The 22,716-nt window shown below is 34.6% G+C and overlaps 1 protein-coding gene across 2 annotated transcripts in view; it reads right to left on the reverse strand.

The window, feature by feature from the left end:
* The window catches only part of LOC132706452 (uncharacterized), a 64,064-nt gene extending 41,348 nt beyond the window's left edge, over positions 1 to 22,716 (reverse strand). For both annotated transcript variants that reach the window (XM_060677798.1, XM_060677797.1), the window contains exons 1-2: positions 22,352 to 22,716; positions 1,181 to 2,168 (exon numbers count right to left, since the gene is read on the reverse strand). In XM_060677798.1, coding sequence (XP_060533781.1) covers positions 1,181 to 2,149 — 969 coding nt within the window. In that variant the 5' untranslated portion in view covers positions 2,150 to 2,168; positions 22,352 to 22,716. The remainder of the gene's footprint in view (positions 1 to 1,180; positions 2,169 to 22,351) is intronic.

Genomic DNA, 22,716 nt, shown 5'->3' on the forward strand with positions numbered 1-22,716 from the left:
TCTTTGAGTAATTGTTTTATCAGTTTTTAAAAGTCGCAAAGCAATGTAAGATTTAAAATCAAATCAATCACTTCGTCATCAAATAATATAAAAAATATTTCAAGCGGAGTTTTTCCAGAAAGCCTATTTCTTAGTTCCTCACATGATCTAAATTGATCGGATATGGTTGTGTGAGTGTACTCAATCTGACCTTTCTTCCATTTAACAGTAGAAGCAAGCCTGTCGTTTACAAAAAGCCTACGTCTTCTTTTGAATTTCAGAGTTTTATCATCTCATGAGTCTCATTCAGGTTCAGTGGTTGATGAATTATAGGACTGTTGAAGGACAACTGTATCATTCGATGTATGTAACTCGAAAGTTCCAACTGTATCAGTTGGTTCCCCAAACTCTTGTAGATTTATGTTATCGTTCATATCTTCTTCGTCAGTCATTAGACCGCGTCAATATATTCTGCAAATATTTTTTCACGTTTTTTTTATCATAAATTTACAAGGAATGGATGGCTGCAAATACATAAGAATACGTAAATCCAAATAATCTCCTCCATAGCCGCCTCTAATTCCTTGTGAGTCAAATATCTCGGGAATGCCATATTTTACGAACTGTAACGTTCACTGCACAAGGCACAACGTAATACTAAAGAACACGCTAATTGTTGGAGTTTTCTTTTACAGATAAAACCATTGGTGCATTCACGCACCAATACATATTTTCAAAAAATAAAGCATAATCAATATAGTATTTCCAATGTATGTTTTCTGCGATGTAATCTACTTAACAAAAATGATAATACAAATCCAAAATATTTTTTTTACTATTTTCTATTTACTTGAAAATATCATACAAATTTATGTATCGCTTTTGTTAACTTTTGAAGTCATATACACATAAATTAGCGATTTCTACGGTCTTATGTCTTTTAGTAGTAATAACAATAAAATGTCTAAATGGATGTGCAAAAATATTTCCTGGATGTGACAAAAAAAATCATGGAATAGGTGGTGCATTAACGCACCAGTGGGACAAAATGGGTTAATGGCAACTAGTAAATATTTTGTTTGAATGGTACGAAATTTAGTAATCCGAGAACCTGTTATGATTTTTAATTTGTTAAATTGTGATTTTTTCGTGCCGTTTACCGCACTTGGTTCCTTACTGATATGTTAAAATCGTTACTCACAATCATCGGCAAGTGGTAGAAGAGGTAGCACACGATCAGCACCGGATGCATCGTCTCCAACCCCGTCCTCCTTTTGTCGACCTCATCGTCTTCTTCCGAGTTTTGCTTGACTATACACGGTCTCCTCGAGTTGGTAGAGCTCACCGTTGTCGAGTTATTCGACAGCACTTCGCTGTTGTTCAGCTGGTTCGTGGCCCACGAATCTTTGTGGCAGTAATTGTTGTTGTCCACTCGGTGAATCGTGTACGTGTCGTAATAGTTTCTGTTTTCCGACACGTTGGTGTTGATGCCGTGATAATTGTTGCTCAACTCGCTAAGATCCGAGTTGCTCTTCTTTATATAGTCGAAGCCGTCCTTCTTGAGCGTGCAGTAATTGTAGCAAACGATCGCCAAGGACGCGAGCGATATCACAGCCAGGAAAACGTGCAAAACTATGATGAAGATGTTGAATTTAATGTTCAGCTCGAACGGTAAAAAGTTGCACGGGCTTATGTTGAACGTCTCGGCGAAAACGTTGCCCAATCCGCCGTCTTTCTGTGCCAAAATGGCGGCCACTCCGACGCAAGCGCACAAAGTCGTCAAGCAAAACAAATGGTAGATTATGTGCGAGGACGTTAAGAAATTCCTCAGGTTTTGGTTTTTGCGATGAAGGTTGGCGGAAAACAGACCAATTACCGCGATGGACGTCAAGCTCGACGCTTGGAACGTGTGGATCGAGTTGAAGATCCACGTGACGGCGCTGCAGTACTCCGTGTCGAAGTCTTCGTTGTTGAAAATTATGGCCAGAGTGTAGCCGAGTATGGTCAGATTCCTTAAGACGCTCAGCACCAAGATTGACACGATGGGTATGTCGTAGGGTCCCCAACGTCGACGGTTCTTGTGGAAGATTGCAATGGTCCAGCACAGCAGTATGATGATGACCGGCAGAGCTACCAGCGATGCCAGCTGCTCGGTCGTGTACCTCAGCATAGTTTCGACGGGATTGAATCTGAAATAAAAGTGCTCATGTTAATTTTAAAAAGTTTAATATCAAACTAGTGTGGCAGCATATTCTATATCCAATATAAGGCTTAGTTTATAAATAAATATAAACAGATTTAAGATCGCTCAATTGTTTTGGGAAATTGACACCTGTCAAAATGTAACATTATTCAGAAACTTTTGTGTGACATCTGTCAAAATGTGACATTATTCGGACCATTTGGATGTATATAATGTGTGCAATGTATCTCAATCAGCATGGTTTCGGTAGGGTTGATTCTGAGATAAAAGTACTTATAGTGAGTTCGGAAAAGTTCTGTCTGGAGGTATGTGGAAGTTTCTAATAAAATACTCAAGATTCCTCTGCCTCCTGGCTTCTAACCTGGCGAACTCCAAACAGGGATTTGCGCGTTGCTCTCTAGCTTCTGCGAATGTCCGGAAATTAATGGGCCAAACTATGGCAGCATAAATATACAATGTGTCGCGGATTCGCTTCTCTATACAACATTCTTCGCTCCTACTACCTGGTTAGGGAAATATCGGCAAAAAGCCGAAAATACAAGATTTCGTTTTACGCTAGTAAATCCAAAACGCTTTGACAGCTGTCAAAATTTGACATTATTCAGACACGTTCGTGTGACAGCTGTCAAAATGTGACATTGTTCAGTCACTTTCGTGTGACAGCTTTCAAAACGTGACATTATTCATACATTTTTGGTGTATATAATATATAAATATATAAACCTTAACTTTCAGTGTTATCCAAGAAGGGCTCTGACTTTGACGCTAAATAATTCCAAGTATCATAGTTGAATTTTACTAGTACGTTTTCTTTTATTAAAATCAAAGCGAGCAATTTGACGAAACAATTATTTCATTAGATGATCCGACCTACTAGATTCCCTGACCTTTCGACTTTTCAATTCTTCCTCTAGGTTCACAGAAAACATGAGGTCTAGAAATTTTTTGATACTCCCGAGATTATGGAGACTGGTTTTGGACACATTTAGAAACATTAACGGCTTACCAGGATTGTACGAAAAACAGTCACCAATTGCCAAAAATGTCTAGACGCAAACCTGTATAATTGTGCAATTAGATTTGACTTTACATTACTTGTTAATCAAATTATCGAAGACTTTTCTGACTTTTCTTTTTAGAAAACACACAATTGATAATTTGCACACAACATCTAACTTTTTTTTTTCAAAGAAACTTCCACAGGCTACTGTAATAATTTTTACAAAACTTCTGGATTCCTCCTGCGTCGGTTTTTGCTGAGTCGAACTGGCTGACGTTTCGCCAATCATCATGTTGGCTTCTTCAGAGCTTGACTGCAACTGGCTGGTATTTTACTCTGTACCTGCTTATATATTGTTTGGGGGCCGGAGCTAAGCTAAAAAAGTATACCTGAATAAAATTTTATGTCCGGTTTCGTGATTGTGTTCGGCAACAGCTGATAAGTTTATTTGTCTTAGTCGTAAGGCTGTTTCGTGTTCTTTGCCACATATGCATGGACCGAAGATGTTGAGAGATTTATTATATTTTATTATACTTATACTTCTTTAGAGCTTTTGATATGTGATCAGTGATGTTTTGAATGTAAGGAAGGACCACAGTGGCAAGTGTAGGCTTGCTTTCGGCCTCATTGCTATTGGAAGGTTGTGGTGAAGTGGATTTTTTGATGGAACGTCAGCAAGTTCGACTCAGCAAAAACCGACGCAGGAGGAATCCAGAAGTTTTGTGAAAAGTATAACATCTAACTGATTGATGTTATCGTTAAATAAATCAATAAAATAATTAAGGCGTAACTTTAAGAAGTGCGATAAATCATTTGTGCACTCGTGAGACATCACAAGACGATGGTAAATGGTAAATCTAAACACACAGTTTCCTCTAAAATGTTTCGCATTTAATCCTTGCTCTAGGTACAATAGGGGGGGGGGGAAATCTCCGTATAGAGAAGTAAATGGGTTTTCTTAATATTTCCAAAACAGGTTAAGAGAAAGTATTGAAATTTGAGAGATTTAGTAATTTTCAGACGCGTAACTTTTGATGGGTACAGTACATTTGTCTTATAAAATCGGAAAAGTTGTGTATAAGTGTTTGATATCGCCAAAGTGGACCGTTTTCAAAGAAAATGGACTTTAAAAATACACCGTTTATTTATCAAAAATAGAAAAGTAGGCCTTGGGTTTGTTATTTGTTTATTTTCATTTAATGGCAGGCTGTTTTTGTGAAAAATAAAAAAACAATAAACAGTAAGTTTAATTCATTATTCCGTATTGAGTTTCCAACCATGAAAAGCCAATCAATCAATTGTTTCTAATTGTTCCTAATATTACCGCCCAGAATCGCCACCTAGAACTAGGCACTCGTTTGAAAAGTTTTCATTTAACTAACCAGTTTCTTACACCTTGGCCTTGGCTAGATCATTTGTAAGGAAATCTAAGCAATCATTAGCAATAATTTGACACAATAAAAGGACCTATTAATGTACAAACTTGTTCAAAGTTGGTACTTCCAACAAAAAACTGAAATGAAATGAAAATGTTGTCTCGTTAAACCACAAAATTGGCTACATGAGAATTTTATTCAATTATTCTGGAGCAATGAGAATCCATCAATGTTTAAACAGATATCATAAGTACTTTTATTTTGCCAAATAGATGAAATGCTAATTCTTGCTTGCAAGTGCATAGGTCGTAATCCTATTTATGCCACATAAGTGGAGCAGGAGAGTCCGATAAGGTGAATTAATGTGGCGGAAAATCAAATTAGGAACAGTCCGGAAAACTTTTCAATTTTTGATGAATAAATAATAAAATAAAAACGCAAAATAAGGAGAAAATTATTAAAACGAAAAAGATAGAGGAAATTATTAAAAACGCAAAAGACAGAGGAAATTATTAAAAACGCAAAGGACAGAGGAAATTATTAAAAACGCAAAAGACAGAGGAAATTATTAAAAATGCAAAAGACAGAGCAAATTATTAAAAACGCAAAAGGCAGAGGAAACTATTAAAAACGGAAAAGGCAGAGGAAATTATTGAAAACGCAAAACACAGAGAAAATTATTAAAAACGCAAAAGACAAAGTTAAAATAAAAAAGTTTCCTTATCAGGTGTAGATTATAATTCTATATTATATATATATATATATATATATATATATATATATATATATATATATATATATATATATATATATATATATATATATATATATATATATATATATATATATATATATATATATATATATATATATATATATATATATATATATATATATATATATATATATATATATATATATATATATATATATATATATATATATATATATATATATATATATATATATATATATATATATATATATATATATATATATATATATATATATATATATATATATATATATATATATATATATATATATATATATATATATATATATATATATAATGTAATATAAAAATATTCTTTAAAATTTCTAGTATACACCCACAATAAAAAATAGGAAAATTATCACGAATGCGTCTTAGTTTTCCGTATAATACGACCTAGGTCCAACAATGGTTCGGTAGAAGATGCCTTATTTTCCTCTGCCTAAAACGTCAAAGATTCAAGAGTGAAAACATGACCGCGGAAATATTGGACTGGTTTGAAAATAAACTTCTGGAATTATTGAAAATGAAACATGTTAATAAAGACTATAAAATAGATTCGATCGAACAACAAAACCGACATAAAATCTTGAGATTACCTCCGTATCATTGTATATTTAACCCGATTGAGATGATTTGGTCTAAGTTGAAAGCGCATATAAGAAGAAATAACACTGCACCAAAATTTAATGATAGTACCAGAAATGTAATTCGGCAAGAGGTAACTAAAATATCAGTAAAAAGCTGGTCTAACCATGAAAACCGAGTAATAAAACGATTAGTGATGGACTTGACCATTGAACTAGGTGACGACAGTAGCGATAGTGACGACTTTTTAAGTAACTGATACTTTATAATCATTATAATTAATATTTTGTATATTAATATACGATGTAGAAATGTAATGAAAGAGAACGTAATAAATTGCTAAAACGCTAAAATTTCAAAATTTTCTCTTAACTTGTTGCGGAAAGATTTATAAAAAAAACATATTCAGGTCAATTTTTTTTAAGGCGTGTGCCTCCGCTAGAAGGCGTTTCTCAACATATGTTTACATAGCAAATTAGAACTTGTTTTTGAGACACCCTGTATATGTAACTACAGTGGAGCAGTTATAAAGATTAGCGACCACCCAGGACATTGTGTCAGGCCAATTAACGGTCCTAAACGGGTTCTTGAGATTTAATCGCACAAGTACGAATCCTGAAAATAGGATTAGAAGAGTTATTTATCACCTAACAAGCAGTGCATTATGTAAGTCAGTTATAACTTGAATTCCGGAAGGAATCGAAGAACTCCAGTCAAACGGACAGAAAAGATATCCCAGTAATAAATGAATGATGTCAGATAATAAATCAGCGCGGAATGGAGGATGATATTAGATATCCCAAGCACATATTTATATTATTTTTCTCAAAGTTTACGGTCGTACGGTGCTCTTTGAACCGTTTCTGGGCTCGACGGTCGCTGCCGAGAAACGCACCCATATACCGTTGTGCGCATATACGATTTCACTTTCACTCGAACGTTTCTTGTTCTTTTTAACGGTTCTTCAAGTCGCCATGGTGAACATTTTTTCAATGATACAATTATTCGTGTTTACGCGGCGTGAAGGCGACGTGAAGAGTTTTGACGCAATTTTTTAATGCCGTCAGTCGTTGGGTATCGCTTTTGTTACTTGTACCAACCATGAATCGCGATTCTTTGGCAAATTCTTAGGAAAAAGGCTAGGGAAAATGTTCCCGATTTCACCATGGTTCTGAATAGCTTAGTCCGTGAGATAGAGATCTCCCACTGTTGTAGGTGGAGTCTTTAGATAATAACATTAATAATAATATTAATAATAATAATAATAATAACAATAATAATATTAATAATATTAAAAATAATAATAATAACAATAATAATAATAATAATATTAATAATAATAATAATAATAATAATAATAATAATAATATTAACATAATAGCGATCCTTTAAACATGACAAAAAAAAGTAAAATAAAAATAAATCAAAATTTTACTACCCCAATATACAGGGTGTTAAAAAAGTACGCTGCCCAACTTTAAGAAACGATTTCTTGCTTGATTTTAAGACGAAAACTTCATCTAAACGTAGGTCCAAAAATGCATATTTTTCAAGATACAGGGTGTTATAACTTTTTAAAAAATATATTTTTTTTAAAGAAAAAAATGGCATGCCACTGCTTTTTCTAAAAACAAAAAATATTTTTAAAATCCCCATTAAATTTGGAGCAAATACTATAACCCAAATGCAAATTTGGAATGTTCATTATTGTATGAAGTCCGCTCTATTTGAAAGTTGGCTATGACTAGTACTCATAAAAAGAAATAAGTATAATTTGTCATGTCATATCTTTTTTATCTCCCGTACTTGTTTTGCAACGACGTATGAATTCCAATTAGCATTCACGCGGTCCTTTTTAGCTTTTTTTTTATTTATTAAAACTTGCTACTACATCAACATTTTTAAATGTACTTTTTTTTTAATTAAACTAGCAATTTAATAAGAAAATTTAAGAAACAAACTGCAATTTAATCTACAATTTAGTGGCAAAGTGGGCTTTGCTAAGCGACAGTAATTCATTTGTTTATAACAATAACATGACACTTGTCAAATTTCTCAATAAAATTGCACTAGGTTTGTTTGCTGGTGGCACGTCAGTATTTAGATGAAAATTATACTGATCGCTGAATTGGGCGTGCTGGGTCACATTTTTGACCCCCAGGTCACCGGATTTAAATCCAATAGATTTCTTTCTCTGGGGATACTTAAAAATATTAGTGTACACAACACCAGTCCAAAGTAAGGAAGATCTAAGAAATTGGATAGAAGACTCTGGTATAGTTATGAGGAACATCCCTGGTACTTTAGAAAGGGTTCGACAATACCTAATAAGGCGTACAAACGCATGTATCGAAGTCGGGGGAGGTCATTTCCAGCAGTTGCTCTAATTTATTTTTTTCTGGGAGAGTATGGTTTCTATAGATTGCTATTTTTTGTTTACAGTTATTTAATATTATTTAATAATAAACGTAGTCCTGTTCATGGTTAATTTTTTGTATTTATTTATTTTTTTCATGAACCAAATTTGCTCCAAATGTTATGGGGAATTTAAAATTAATGTTTGTTTTCAGAAAAGGCAGTGGCGTGCCATTTTTTTCTTTAACAATATTCAGTCCAAACCCCGTACGAACGCCACTGGTAAAAATAAAAATAATGTTGTTGTGTCAAAAACCGCCTCTCAGTAATTAAAAGATGGACACCAAATTTGATAAAAATATCGAAAATGACGCACTAAGCAAACGCCAGTTTTCCTTTTTGTCTATTAGAATGGGAGCTAATTTTTACGGACCCTATCCCAGATCTTCCGTAACGTAAAAAAGAGTTAAAATTATGTACGAGATGTGTTCAAAAAGTATTTATTTATTTATCAAAATTATTCTTGTCTTGTCTTGTCCCCTTCAAAGTAATTCCCCTAGATATATATACTTGTGCCAACGCTATTTCCAAGCACTTCTGGTAAGCACTTTCTGGTTAGCCTTGAGTTCTTAAAGCGATTTTTCCTTCATCTCCTCAATCGTTCCAAATCTCCGTCCTCTCATGGGTTTCTTGAGTTTTGGGAACAGAAAAAAGTCGCAGGGGACCATATCCGGAGAATATGGTGGCCGAGGTCCAGAGCGAGGTTCGTTCATTCGTCTTTTCGCCCATCTTGAAACAGCTTGTACTACTTATAAACATTTTTGTTGCTCAAAGTAGATTGACCATACGCCGTTGTTAAAAATTACATAATTTAAATAAAAAATTAAATTTCTAGGAAAATGTCCAATATCAAGCAAAGCCACTTAAAAATGCAAAACTTAAAATTTTACTTATTTTCATTATCATTTAATATAATTCTTTTAGAATTATTCTAGGGATTTATTTATCGTTAAACATTTTGTGCGTATTGTGTTAATGTTTTAATTATGATAAAAGTTACTATTAGCCATAACAATAGCGATAGCTCCTTCCTAAGTGCTATTCCCGCCGCAGACTTTAATTTGTAGCTCTTAGTAGTTGCGAAATTATGATAGCTAAATAATTAAAGACGAAAAGATGCCTCTAGAGTGGAATAAAAGTTTGACTACATTAATATTTAAAAAAGGAGACAAGAACAAGCCATCAAACTATAGGGGAATATCATTGCTACATACAATATCGAAAATTTTCACCAAAATCATAGCAGAAGCAAGGTTTTACAAAAAACAGATCAACAACAGATGCCATCTTTATAATTCGCCAGTTAATGGAAAAGTCAAGAATACAACAACCCTACCTTCATGTGTTTCGTGGACCTAACAAAAGTGTTTGATAAAAGACGATTTAATGACATAGTATACTTATATATATATATATATATATATATATATATATATATATATATATATATATATATATATATATATATATATATATATATATATATATGGGGTTTGTAACAGCTCGCGCCGTTTTCCCTCTCTCAACCAGACTCTCCATTCATCTTTGTCATTCCAATCTCCGTCTTCCAACCCCCTTTCCTCCATGGCTTCATCTATTTCATCCCTCCACGATCTTCTGGGTCTTCCTCTCTTTCTACGTCCCATAGGGCTCCACTCTGTGATTTTCTTTATCCACCGTCTATCGTCACTTCGTCTGACATGACCATACCATTTAAGCTGTTTTTCTGCTATTGTAGTTAATAAGTCTTTTTCTACATTCATTTGCCTCTTGATTTCTGCGTTACGTATTCTATCCATGCGTGTTCGTTGGCAACACCTTCTCCAATATTCCATTTCGACGGCGGTTACTTTAGATTTGTTCTTTTTGTTCAATAGCCAGGTTTCTGCTCCGTATGTAATTATACTTTCTACTATTGTCTTAAATATTGTTGTTTTTGTTTTCTTTGTTAATTTCTTGTTCCATATAATGGAGTTCAGTTGTTTTATACATGTTCTACCCTGACCTAGTCTAGATTTGATTTCTTCTTCTGTTGATCCATCTTTTGTTATTATACACCCTAAGTATTTAAATTTGTCTGTTGCTTAGTATACTTACTTAAAGGAAAAAAAGTATCTTCTAAAATAATAAGAATCATAGAAGAACTCAATTACAACTGTTCCACTAAAATAAAAGCTGAGGGAAAGGTATCTGAAGAAATAAAGGTAAACACGGGAATAAGACAAGGAGACAGCTTAAGTTCCTTTCTACTTAACCTGATTATGGACAAAATGATAAAAAAAGTAAAAAGTAAAAAGGATACAAAATAGGAAACATAAATATCACGATTTTATCTTACGCGTACGATGCGGTACTGATATCTAATAGCGAAGACAGCCTACAAAAAATGTCACACATATTTAATAAAACCACAAAAGAACATGATATGGCAATATCAACAGAGGAAACTGAATGTTTAACAGTATCTAAGGAACCAATAAGATGTAAGCTAGAGATAAAAGGGGCAATCATAATACAAGTAATATCATCAAGATTCTTAGAAGTAGATGTAACAATCCTCTCAGATATTTATTTACCAAGTGAGGAAAGCAATAGCCACAGCAGGTGCATTAAGGGATATAGTGTGGAGAAATAAACATCTAGGAATAGAAACGAAAACAAGAATCTATAAAACATGTATAAGACCAATACTTACGTATGCCATAGAAACCAGAGTCGATACAAACAAAAACAAAACAAGCGCTAAGAACAACTGAAATGAAAACATTAAGATGCTTAATGGGAAAGACTAGACGACACCATGTAAGAAAGAAGATATCCGGCAACAATGTAATATTCAAGATATAGTACGATGGGAACGAGAGAGAAGAATAAATTGGAATCAACACGTAACGAGAATGGAAGAGCACAGATTAGCAAATATCACAAGAGATGGAAAACCGGATGGGAAAAGATTGAGAGGAAAACCACAAAAAAGATGGTAAGCTAGCTAGCTGGTCATCAGAATCACAAATAAGATTAAATATTACTCAATAAACACAAGTCATTGGACTAAGAATAAGAGGAAGAAGAAGAAGAAATAAAATCGCGCGAAATCGCACGAAATTCCGCAAAATCCCGCGAAATCTTGTGGTAATCATTGATTTGCGAAATACTGTCACAATTGTTAGCAAGGTGGTTAACCCCTCTGTAAAAACATACTTATTGACGGAGACTAAAAGTTTGTACACATATATCGGTTATTAATAAAAGCACTGTATTTTAAGAGCAACGTCCACGTTATTGCTCGCTCGTAAACATCGTCTTTGTGTAGATCTTAAATGGGTACCCAACCTACAAACGGATGACCGGAGGCTGTCGGTCGTACCGAAACCGAAATATTGGGTTCGGCCTGTTCCAAGGCCACTCGCGATCGCTCGTTCCGCAATCCGAAACAATCGACACCACACAGGAACCATACTTGGCCACTCGCGTTTATATTTCCTATAAGCCGTGTTTCCCTTCGATCTATCGATGTTGTGAATTTCGAATCATAGAATATGCATGATACAACAAAAATATGACAGATCGCAGTTTTAAATTCGTCACGCGGAGCTAAAAATTTGAATTTGACAGTGGAATTGCTAAAGGTTTGTTTGTTTAGGCTAAAAAGCAATTGTTATTATATTTGTGGAAACCAAATATGCAGAAATATATAAAAAATCGTTACGTTTTGCTTTATAAAATGTATTATAAGATTTATAATGATAAATAATTAGGTATCATTTTATTAACGATTAATAAATAATCCAGATTCTTTTGAGGTGATCTGTGAATGTTAAGGAAACGTGTTGTTGTAAAATAATTTTAGTATAAATCACTTTATTTTTCTGTAATATTCTATAGATTATAAATGTATAGCTTGAAAGGGGAATAAAATGGGAATTATGAACACTTTTTTTGATGGAATTCAGAGTTTATGGGCTAAAATGACTCTTAGTAGTTATTGCAAAGAAGAACAGTAGCAATATACCATGGTATACAACAAACATGGTTACAACTGGGGCAGAAACCAATCGACTTTTACTTCTCACATTTCATTGTCGCCATAACAAAACATTCTCAAATTTACAAAAGTTAGTGAGTTAGATATATTTCACTTATATTATTTATGAAATATCTTTTTCTCTAAAACTTAAAAATGGAGGTATTGAGTAATGCCGAAAATCGAATACTTTTATTTAAAACGAAAAAAAAAGAAACGGCACGAACACGGTAATTGAGACGTAAGAGTTCGTTGCCCTCAAATCGTCCCACATTAGATGTTTACAACAAATTCGTTAATTAATATTTTCTTTTCCGGATTCTGACGTTTCACATCCCGTCTAGTGGTTTCCTGTAGGCGGTCACCTTTTTTACGATACCCGGTGGCCAATTCTTTTACATAATCGTTGATGAACATTGATCCGAAGTACGAGGGCTATTCAATAACTCCCTAGAAAAAAGTGCTGCGCAGTTTTTTTTTACTTTTCGACGGTCCTTTCAATTTTACACATTTGTCAAAGCGTTTTTTTAGAGCCCTTGAAAGGAGAGCTCCTCAAAACAAACATTGTGTTTGGGGGATTGTCCACCAAGCCAGGTATGGACACAATAATCCAAATCCAGTGAACAAGGTGTATGTTCTAAAATTGCAGCTTTAATTTATTTATGACTTACCTTACCTTATGAGGCGAAATTGATCGATGGAGGCTTGATACCGATGAGCTTATTACCGATTTTGGTTAAAATTCTGGACAAACAAAACAAAAAAGGGCATAGCACGGTTACAACCCTAGTGACAATTCTATAGCGACAGCTTTGTTTCTACTAGATTTAACAAACTCCTACTAATCACGCTTGACAGAGGTGGGTATATTGTCATCTCTAGATATTTTATCTGGGGTGCCGCAGGGCTCAGTATTGGGACCCTTATTATTTTTGATTCATACGGCGGTTCTTCTTTGATGTTTAGTTTATATTAATGTTATAGTTTTATGCTTACTTTTTATTGAAGTGTGTAGATTGTATTTAGATATGGGATCAGTGTGAGTGACTTTAAGGCCAGACTTGGCCCATTATTATTATTATTGTTATCAGTCTCAGATTTCAGTTGTTGGTGATAAGATATTGGTAGAGAGGAGCTTCCTCCTATCCCGCTTTACTTAAGCTGAAAAATTTTAGAACACTGTGACATGTATGTAGTATTATAGCTTTCTGTAATGCATCAAAGATTTATTCTGCATGTCTAGTTTCTCCAAGTTTTTCTTGAAATATTTTGTAACATTTCCTTCCGTTGACATAACCAATGGTTAAGACATATGGTTACTTCGTTAAGACGCCAGATTGGTTTTAGCTGGATATGCAGTTATAGCGCTGTATAGCAGAAGTGACCTATTTTCGAGAATTGATTTTGGTTCATATATGTAAAATGCAGGCGTATCTTTCGACAAAAGTTCCCATTTCAAGCCCAGTTGCTGATGTATGATTTTGCCAATTGATTGTGCCTCCCTAAATAAACATCTGCTATCAATACTTATCAATGGCATTCATTTTCAAACAATTAAACTATATACTGGATACAGCTGACTAGTGTGTTACTTAATGGCAAAAATTTATTTTTGATAATACGACCACCATTTCTGGACTTATTGAACGACCCTGGTAACTCCAAGACATCCCAAGATACAAACTAACCAAGGCACCTTTAAGTGGATTATTTGAAGATTATCCTAATCCAATTTTTCTAATCGCGTCTGGATAAATGCGACGAAGAAGATTTTGTACGGTTTCCGAGTCGATGTGGAAGGTTATACGGTAATATAATACACAGAAATATTAATTCATGGCGATCTAAAACAAGAAACTGTTGAATTATTTTTTGAAAATATTCCATTATTTTTTGGGCCAAAAAATAAAAAAAATACTAAAGTCAAAAATTTGAAGCAGGCCAATTTCCATGCAAGCAAGTTTATTTTATAATTTAATACCTTCCTTGTGCAACCTGGGAACCGATAACAAATGCGGTCCAACATTTAGTGCTAGAACCCAGCGGAAAACCTAATCAGACCAAAAAATGATAACTCTAAAGTTAGTTCTAGGTTAGTTATTTCCAAATTTCAGCTATTTGGGTGATGATAATGATTAAATGTAATGAATGCATGGTAATGAATAAATATAACTGGTTTATTTCAAAAATGATACTAATATGTTTAAATCTTTTTTGATTTAGATTTTGATCAATACTAATACAAAAATTTTTCTCTTCATTGTTCTTCTTTATTTCAATTCGCAAATAATTGAAGTAAAATTCCTTTTGTACTTTTTCTGTTGCTAATCAGAATCAATATAACCAACAAGAAACTGTTTCTAATCTCCTATATGGGTTTAATGTAATATTTAGGGAAACGTTTAGATATCGTAATGCATTTTCATAATTCTTTATAAATTCTACATAAATTTACTTAAAATAACAGCGACACTTAAATCAGTACATTATACAACTGATGGCGTTTTAGCAAGGAGCAGTACATCGATTTTCAAGAGTTAATACTATATAGGCACTTCGATGTAAACACTAGATATATTCAATAATCAACTATATTTCTATTTTTATTGCTTTCTATTGAGTTCCCGGTCTCAAAACAAATTCAAAAGAAAATTAAAAAATAGAATGGTCCATTTCAAAAAAATTTTTTTTTACTCGTCAGCCTTTATATTTTAAAATAGTTTTAAATTTTACTTCCTGAGAATTTACCATTACCATTATTACCATTTTCTCATAACTTTTGAAACCGATGACTCACCCTGTAAATGCTTCGAGTGAAATCATTTGGACAACACTGTAATTCCATTCATAACGTCACGAAGTTTAAATATTCGAACAGATATTTCCAATTATTTACGATAAATTTGTGGCGGTTTGACTCTCCGTTAGTAATAAGGTCAGCCGCGCCGCTATTACTTAACCGAAAGGTCAGAACGAATTTATAACAATTTGGCTCCACGTCGAGAGGAATTAGAACGTAATGCATTTGTTAGATGTTGTTGTTTCGGCCATCTAGGAATTCCAGATGATAAAAATCAACCCGCGGTACCCACAAATAAACCATCATGCTTCAGAATATCGGTTTGGGCACGTTTGTGGGACGTCCATTGTCACTGGTGGCGGAAGTAATTGGAATATAATGAAATTAGCGGGCGTAGTTTCGCAACGAAACAAGATGGCGCACCTAAATTCCGCAGATGAGAATGGCAACTTTAGCAACGACGGTCGAATCAAAGCGGAGGAAATGCGAATCGACTGGAGAGTTAGGAAAAAGAAAAATATTAATAGCACTTCATTTCCAACACGTAACATATCTCAATTACAGAAAATATTAAATATAAATCATACAATCGATAGTCAAATGTCTACTGTGACAACTTGCATTGTCCATTACAATGACGCTATTAGGAGGAATGTTTGGTACTAGTTTGTTTTTAAACCAACTTTCAAATAAATCAGGGGTGGTGTCTTCATGGTAATCCAGAGAAGAATCTTTAATATTTTTTGCAGACAGAGAAAGTCCATTTGGAATCCAACCATCTTTAGAGCCATCATGCAAAAGAGTTATTCTTTTACCTCTTTTTGATGGCTCGTTTGTTTTATACTTATCAGTTGAGTCAACCCAACCCTTTTCCGGGGTGTCATAAGTGTCGACCCAGGTTTCACCCAACCAAATAATTGGAGTTTTTTGTTCTCTGTAAATCCTAATTTTTTCTAGATATTCCAGTCGCTATTTCCGAATTTTAAAAGATTCCAATTTTTTTAAATCTAAATACACTTCCATAAGGTAGTTCTGTCACATTTAACACCGGTTTCATCTTTTTCAAGCCTCCTAAATAAGATATCTAATGTATGCACGCTTTGTTCCTCGTATAACTGGTGAATTTTACGCCATATTATATCTTGATCACTTTTTCCTCGCTGAAATGGGATTATTCACAATTTTACATACAGTTGATGTTGGAATTTTTCTCAATGTGGCCGTATCTTCTAAAGATGCTTGCTTGCTGGCATCACGCTCAATGAGAGTCAAATAAACATTTTTTATAACTTCCTTAGTCTCAATCGAATAGTGTTTTCTACATTTGGGCGGGAACATCTCCTGAGATACATTATACCGCACATACTTTGCATAATTCGCACACAATTCAACACACGCTGTATTACACACGAAATAAGAATAATTACTAATAAACTTAAACTAAGTAGTATACTAAACCAAAGAATATTAAACAAAGATAGGTATAAAACTATTTTCTATTACGGACCACAATTTTTACCTGAATTTAAATTCCGAAATTTTAGGTAAGAATCTTGTTGCATTGTATAATGTATATGTTAATGACCACCCTTGGATAATCCCATTCAAAAGCAGTTCGTAACTTTCTTATATCTATGGACAGACCATAACACACATATTGTAAATAGGGTTTTGAAAATGGATATTGGACCTGGGAAACTGCAGTAAGAAAGTTGATGGATGTCTACCTTCCAACCGCGGCACATAAAAACGTAGTTGCTCCAGAAGAAACCTACAATCAACACTTGTAAAGAAATGAAACAGATTGCAAGTCTGTGCTCAAGCTCAGAGGCTACTGCAACTCCCATCTCAGGATAGGAACCGTTCTCCCTGAACATGAGAAATTTCAGTAAACTTCTCTGCACATTCTCAATGAACTGAGGTGTGGCACTTATATATTTGTGACAATACCAGAGAGCCATAGTCAAGCTTGGACCTAACGTAACAGTTAAATAACAATTCCACAGTAGCTGAGCTACGAATCCTAAAATTTGCATTGCACTGGAAACCATTTTAGTCACGTGAGGTACAAAAGAGAACTTCTAGACAAATAAAATCCCCAGATCCTTCACAGTGGCAAGTCTAGTTCATCCATATTGTAATTATAAACTATAGGTGGTAAGAAACCACATTACACTTGCTGATTTTAAGATGCAATTTATTTGTAGTACACCACTGACTGACAATATTGATGTTGTCCTGGAGAGTCAATGCATTCATATAGTCGCAGACAAGCTTGCCTATGCCTATGCGGATACTATTGCAGAAGTGGTCCAAGATTAGAACCTTGAGGCACACCAGAAGTTGGAACATCAATCTCAACGAACTGTTGACGGTTCACCAGATAGGACCTCAACACTGTAATCAGCCAATCGTTCAAACCAAATTTTTGAGATGATTTTTCAATCAGTAAGTGATGATCTATCTGGTCAAACGCTTGGTGAAAGTCAATGTATATAACGTCAACTTGACCTTGCTTGTTCAGAGAGTCACAGACGTACGCAGACAGGGAGCATAAGTTGGTGATATATGATCTTCTCGCAAAAAACCCAGTAGAGTATATAGTTTATTTCTAATTTGAGCTAAAATAAATTTAATTAATATAATCTCCAATATTTTAGATTTTTTTTTCTTTTTTAGTTTTCAACTACAGAAGGGTCAATTTGAGTATCATGTTAAAAATGTGACATAAAGGAGCGCAAAACTTGGCATGCCATCAGCACCAGCAGTAATTTTGTTTTTGAGTGCTTTGCTTGCTGATAAGACATCCTGAATGGTAAGCTTTAGATTTATTGACTACATCGGGATTAAAGGACACGGTTGAAAATGAACATGGAACTGGCTGGTATATGGTGTAAACGCTGCCAAAGTACTTTGCAGAAGCTGCAACAAACATATTAGCATGACTGACTGACTGACTGACTGACTAGAATATGACATCGTGGCTGGGGTTCGCAAAATCTGCCTTCTTATGCTGAATAAATGACCAGAAATTGGTAGGACTATCATGTTACTTAACTCAGCACTACGAACAAAATCAGTTTCCTTGCGATGGCTCATGTTTAATAGTTAAATAGTTTTTTTTATTGACTATCACAAAAAACAAACAGTCAATCACAATAAACACAAAGTTGGTGGTGGACATTAAAGTATTAAACTAAACTTGGTATTAAACCACGAAGAAATCTGTGCTACTTTTTACTTTTTCTTTCAATGCAGAGATAGAGTAGAAAGAGTGAAGTAGTAAGTAATCTTTAACTCTCATTTTAAAATACGTGTCATGTAAGGATCTTATGTTGACATTCAGAAGATTATACAAGTCAAAATAAAGACAATTCTCGAATCTATAAAGTGTTTTTTTTTTCGATGTATAATACTTTAAGTGGCTTTAAAACAACGATGGATTATTCGATTAACGTGAATTTTATTTATCCGAAAGATAATCTGGCATTACATTTTAAATATGATTTCGGGCATATGGCATATAGCATATGACGAATTTTTCAAACATTTGTGGCCGTATATCGGCATTAACAGCGAATGTTGTCTTCCAAATGGTCAAGCGTTTGTGGCTTATCCGCATAGACAAATGACTTTACATAGCCCCACAGAAAATTGCGTAGTGGTGTTAAATCACAAGATCTTGGAGGCCAATTCACAGGTCCAAAATGTGAAATTAGGCGGTCACCAAACGTATCTTTCAATAAATCGATTGTGGCACGAGCTGTGTGACATGTTACGCCGTCTTGTTGAAACCACATCTCCTGGACATCATGTTTATTCAATTCAGTAATGAAAGAGTTAGTAATCATAGCTCTGTCCTGATCACCATTGACTGTAACGTTCTGGCCTTCATCGTTTTTGAAGCAGTACGGACCAATGATTCCACCAGCCCACAAAGCGCACCCAACAGTCAGTTTTTCTCGATGTAACGGTGTTTCGACATACACTTGATCATTAGTTTCTCTCCAAATGCGGCAGTTTTGTTTGTTGATATGGCCATTCAACCAGAAGTGCGCTTCATCGCTAAACAAAATTCGCTTATGAAAATCGGGAACAACGGCAATCTCGTTTTGGGCCCATTCGACGAATCTACGCTTTACTTCATGATGGTTTTTCTTCAATTCTTGCACAAGTTGGATTTTGTAAGCAGGTAAACCAAGATCCTTCCGCAAAATCTTCCATAAAATGGATGAACACAGATCCAATTTTTGTGCTCGATGGCGGATAGACTCATTCGGGTCTTCCTCAATGCTACGCTCTACAGCAGCAATAGTTTCTTCTGTACGCACCGTACGGCGTCTCTGGGGATGCGAGTTATCAATAAGAGTAAACGTGGTGCGAAAACGTTCCATAGTTAATCGAATTAACTGCTCTGATGGACGGTTTTGTCAACGATAAAATAAACGTAGTGCTCGATACGTATTCTGTGCAGAACCATTATTTTCGAAATAAAATTGCACTATTTGCAAGCGTTGTTCAGGCGTGAGTCTATTCATGATGAATAGACCAAACCAAACTGAGAATAAATCACTTGACAGCTTGTCGCCATCTTGAACGGTAATGCCACTTAAAGTTCTATACATCGAAAAAAAAACACCCATTATATCATATATTATGATTTCTTGGTATATATGCACGATTTTTATGAATATGAAGCAGCTGGTGATACAACTAAACGCATGGCAATGACATAATGCGTAGCGTTATAAACAATGGCTGACAATAATTACGATAGCAATGGTTCTTATTGCTTGGTTTTGCAATTTAAAAATAACACACTAAGACGATGAATAAAATTAGGTACTCATCATCACTGCCAAGTTTCGCTTTCAATTCACGAACATATTCCGATTAATTCAGTCTGTGATCGATAACAACACCAAGTGGTTTAGCTGAACTACCATTTGTAATGGCTTTGTCAGTTGAAATAGTCAAATGTTGGGTCTCGTCAAGGTTCAGGTTTTAGGCGTTATTTTTGAACTAAATATTCAAAAGTAGCCCTATTCTACTCACACTTCATTCTTGAAAGTTTTTCCCAAAGCTCATGAAAATATATATATATATATATATATATATATATATATATATATATATATATATATATATATATATATATATATATATATATATATATATATATATATATATATATATATATATATATATATATATATATATATATATATATTGAGCCTTGAGGTACTCCAAATCGTAGACTTTTTAAGGTTGCTGTCTCTCCACACTGTTTTCTACGTGATAAATACGACTCAATCTGTATCCCGAATTCCATACATTTTCATTTTGCAGTTCAACGTATAATTCCATAGGAAGGACCTCCTGTATAAAACGTAAATGGAGAAAACCAATTGCGAGACGTGTCGAGTAGAATCCAAAGTAACATCGAAGGACTCCGACATTTTTAATTATTTGATGTTATCGCACGTCGCTAATCTATTTCGCGTTTTTGTGGTTTTTTGTGGTCGATTGCCAATAAATTCCTTACTGTATATGGGAGATGTCGTCTTATAATTAACGTCAGTGATTTAGAACCGATGGAATTGCTCGAATACTTCCGCTTTTAGTTCGCGGTTACCTGACAAATTTCTATTATATACTAAGGAAATTCAATAGAAACTTTACAATTTCCAGATGGGGATTTTTGAAACCGAATCAGGTATAACACTTAACCAAACTTATCCACAACTTGTTGAGTGACATTTTTCATATGGCGCCATATTTGAATAAAGCATGGATAAGCGAGAAATTATATTATAATTAGAATATTTTTTTTATTTTTTTTGAAACTATAAAAACACCAACAACATGCAACAAGTTTCCTAAGCCCCACTTTAGTCACGAGTTTATTTTGGCAACAGCGGAGCTGATGTTTAATAAATGAGCGTTGCCTTGCTTGAAAAATATCAAAATACCATCAGTGGATAAAATCTAGCGAAAACATCTCGTGACTCGTGACGAAAGTACCGAAAACGCAAGAAGTGATTAGCTAACTTAGCCATCTGAAATAAAGACTGTGCCCACATCTACATAAATGCGCATTTATGGAAGTGGAAGAACGTGTGATTATAAATCTTTCAATAGGCAATTTTCACTTCACAATGGCATTCTAAAATTTAATGCTTTTTACAGTTTTAACTGAAAGCGAACATTTGTTGTTTAAAAAAATTTCTTGCCTATTCTGGAAAACGTTATTTTCTAAAAGGGTAGGTAATAGAAAAAAATATCTGCCCATAGTATATATCTATTAGATAATATAGCGGCTCAATTACAGTAAAGATTATCGAGAATCACTTTGCCCATGTGAAAATTAGTTTATTTTTATAAAAACGTAAAACCAGTCTCTCGGCAACGCCGACCCAATTAAATGCTATTGTTACAGAATACTAGCAATCTGTGCCATTGTTGGTTTCACTTTTGGAGTTTGGCAATTACCTCAGCAATTTTTTGATATTTTGTGATAAGAATGGCGACTGGAAAACTTGTTGTGTTGCAGTCAAAACTGTAAAAACGTGTTTATGCATGTGTCAGCCTTATGTAAAGTTAATTTAAAAGATAGAAAGGTGATTTATTTTTGTGAGCTTCAAAGCGAGCGAAGAAACATTACTTGCTATTATAATCAAGTGAGCGGGTGTCCATAGCACACGTGCCCAATAGAAACAAGGAAGAAGAAGAAGGAGAGAAAATATTCTGTGTGAGTAAGTTTGTATGTATGATGCATCATTAACGTTTTTGTTTAAATGGGATTACAAAAGACTATGGCTGAATTATAGTGTGAATTTATACCTGCCGTAAAAATACAGAAGCTACGTATCGACGATCTGTCAGCCGGCATCATGGTCGTTGAATGCCGCAAGATCATTGGTTAAAAACGATATGTTGAATGGACCTTATCAATTTTTTTTTATTGTTGCTTCATAAGTTCCGCTATTATCAGCATATGCAGGTCCTCTATATGGATCTTTAGCATCTATATCTAGTACCTATATGGTCCACAGAGATGCCTATACTCTTCTAATAAAGAGACCCGGAATCTACGCTGCAAAGTTTGTGCAATCAAGAAATCGACTAATAACAGTCGGCGATGCCCTTGAAACTGAATTGGACTGCATTTTCCGCGTTAATTTTACAAACCTCCTAGTCTATCCCAGACAGAACGACCGATCCAAAACCACAACCTCACAGTGGTCCATCTTCCGCCAGCCGATTCGACCGATCCACTTTTCTACGATGCGCGTTCCTTTTTCTAATTAGAAGACGTAAAATTACCAAAGCCGTAATTTCGGGACCAAAATTGCGCGCCTCGATTTCACCACGCAACTTTCGGTTATTAATAATTTCTTGGGCAACTTCGCGATTGACACATTATCCGGCCCGAATATCGCAGGAGGCCGCGACGAAACGGCCAGCGCCGCCCTAGACCCGCGCGCGTCGTAAACCTCGAAAGCGAAACGTCAGGATCGCGACGAGATGTCGCACGCTTTCACGGCACTCTTGCA

The sequence above is a fragment of the Cylas formicarius genome, unplaced genomic scaffold (genome assembly GCF_029955315.1).
Source record: "Cylas formicarius isolate icCylForm1 unplaced genomic scaffold, icCylForm1.1 PGA_scaffold_8__14_contigs__length_24414737, whole genome shotgun sequence".
Taxonomy (NCBI): domain Eukaryota; kingdom Metazoa; phylum Arthropoda; class Insecta; order Coleoptera; family Brentidae; genus Cylas; species Cylas formicarius.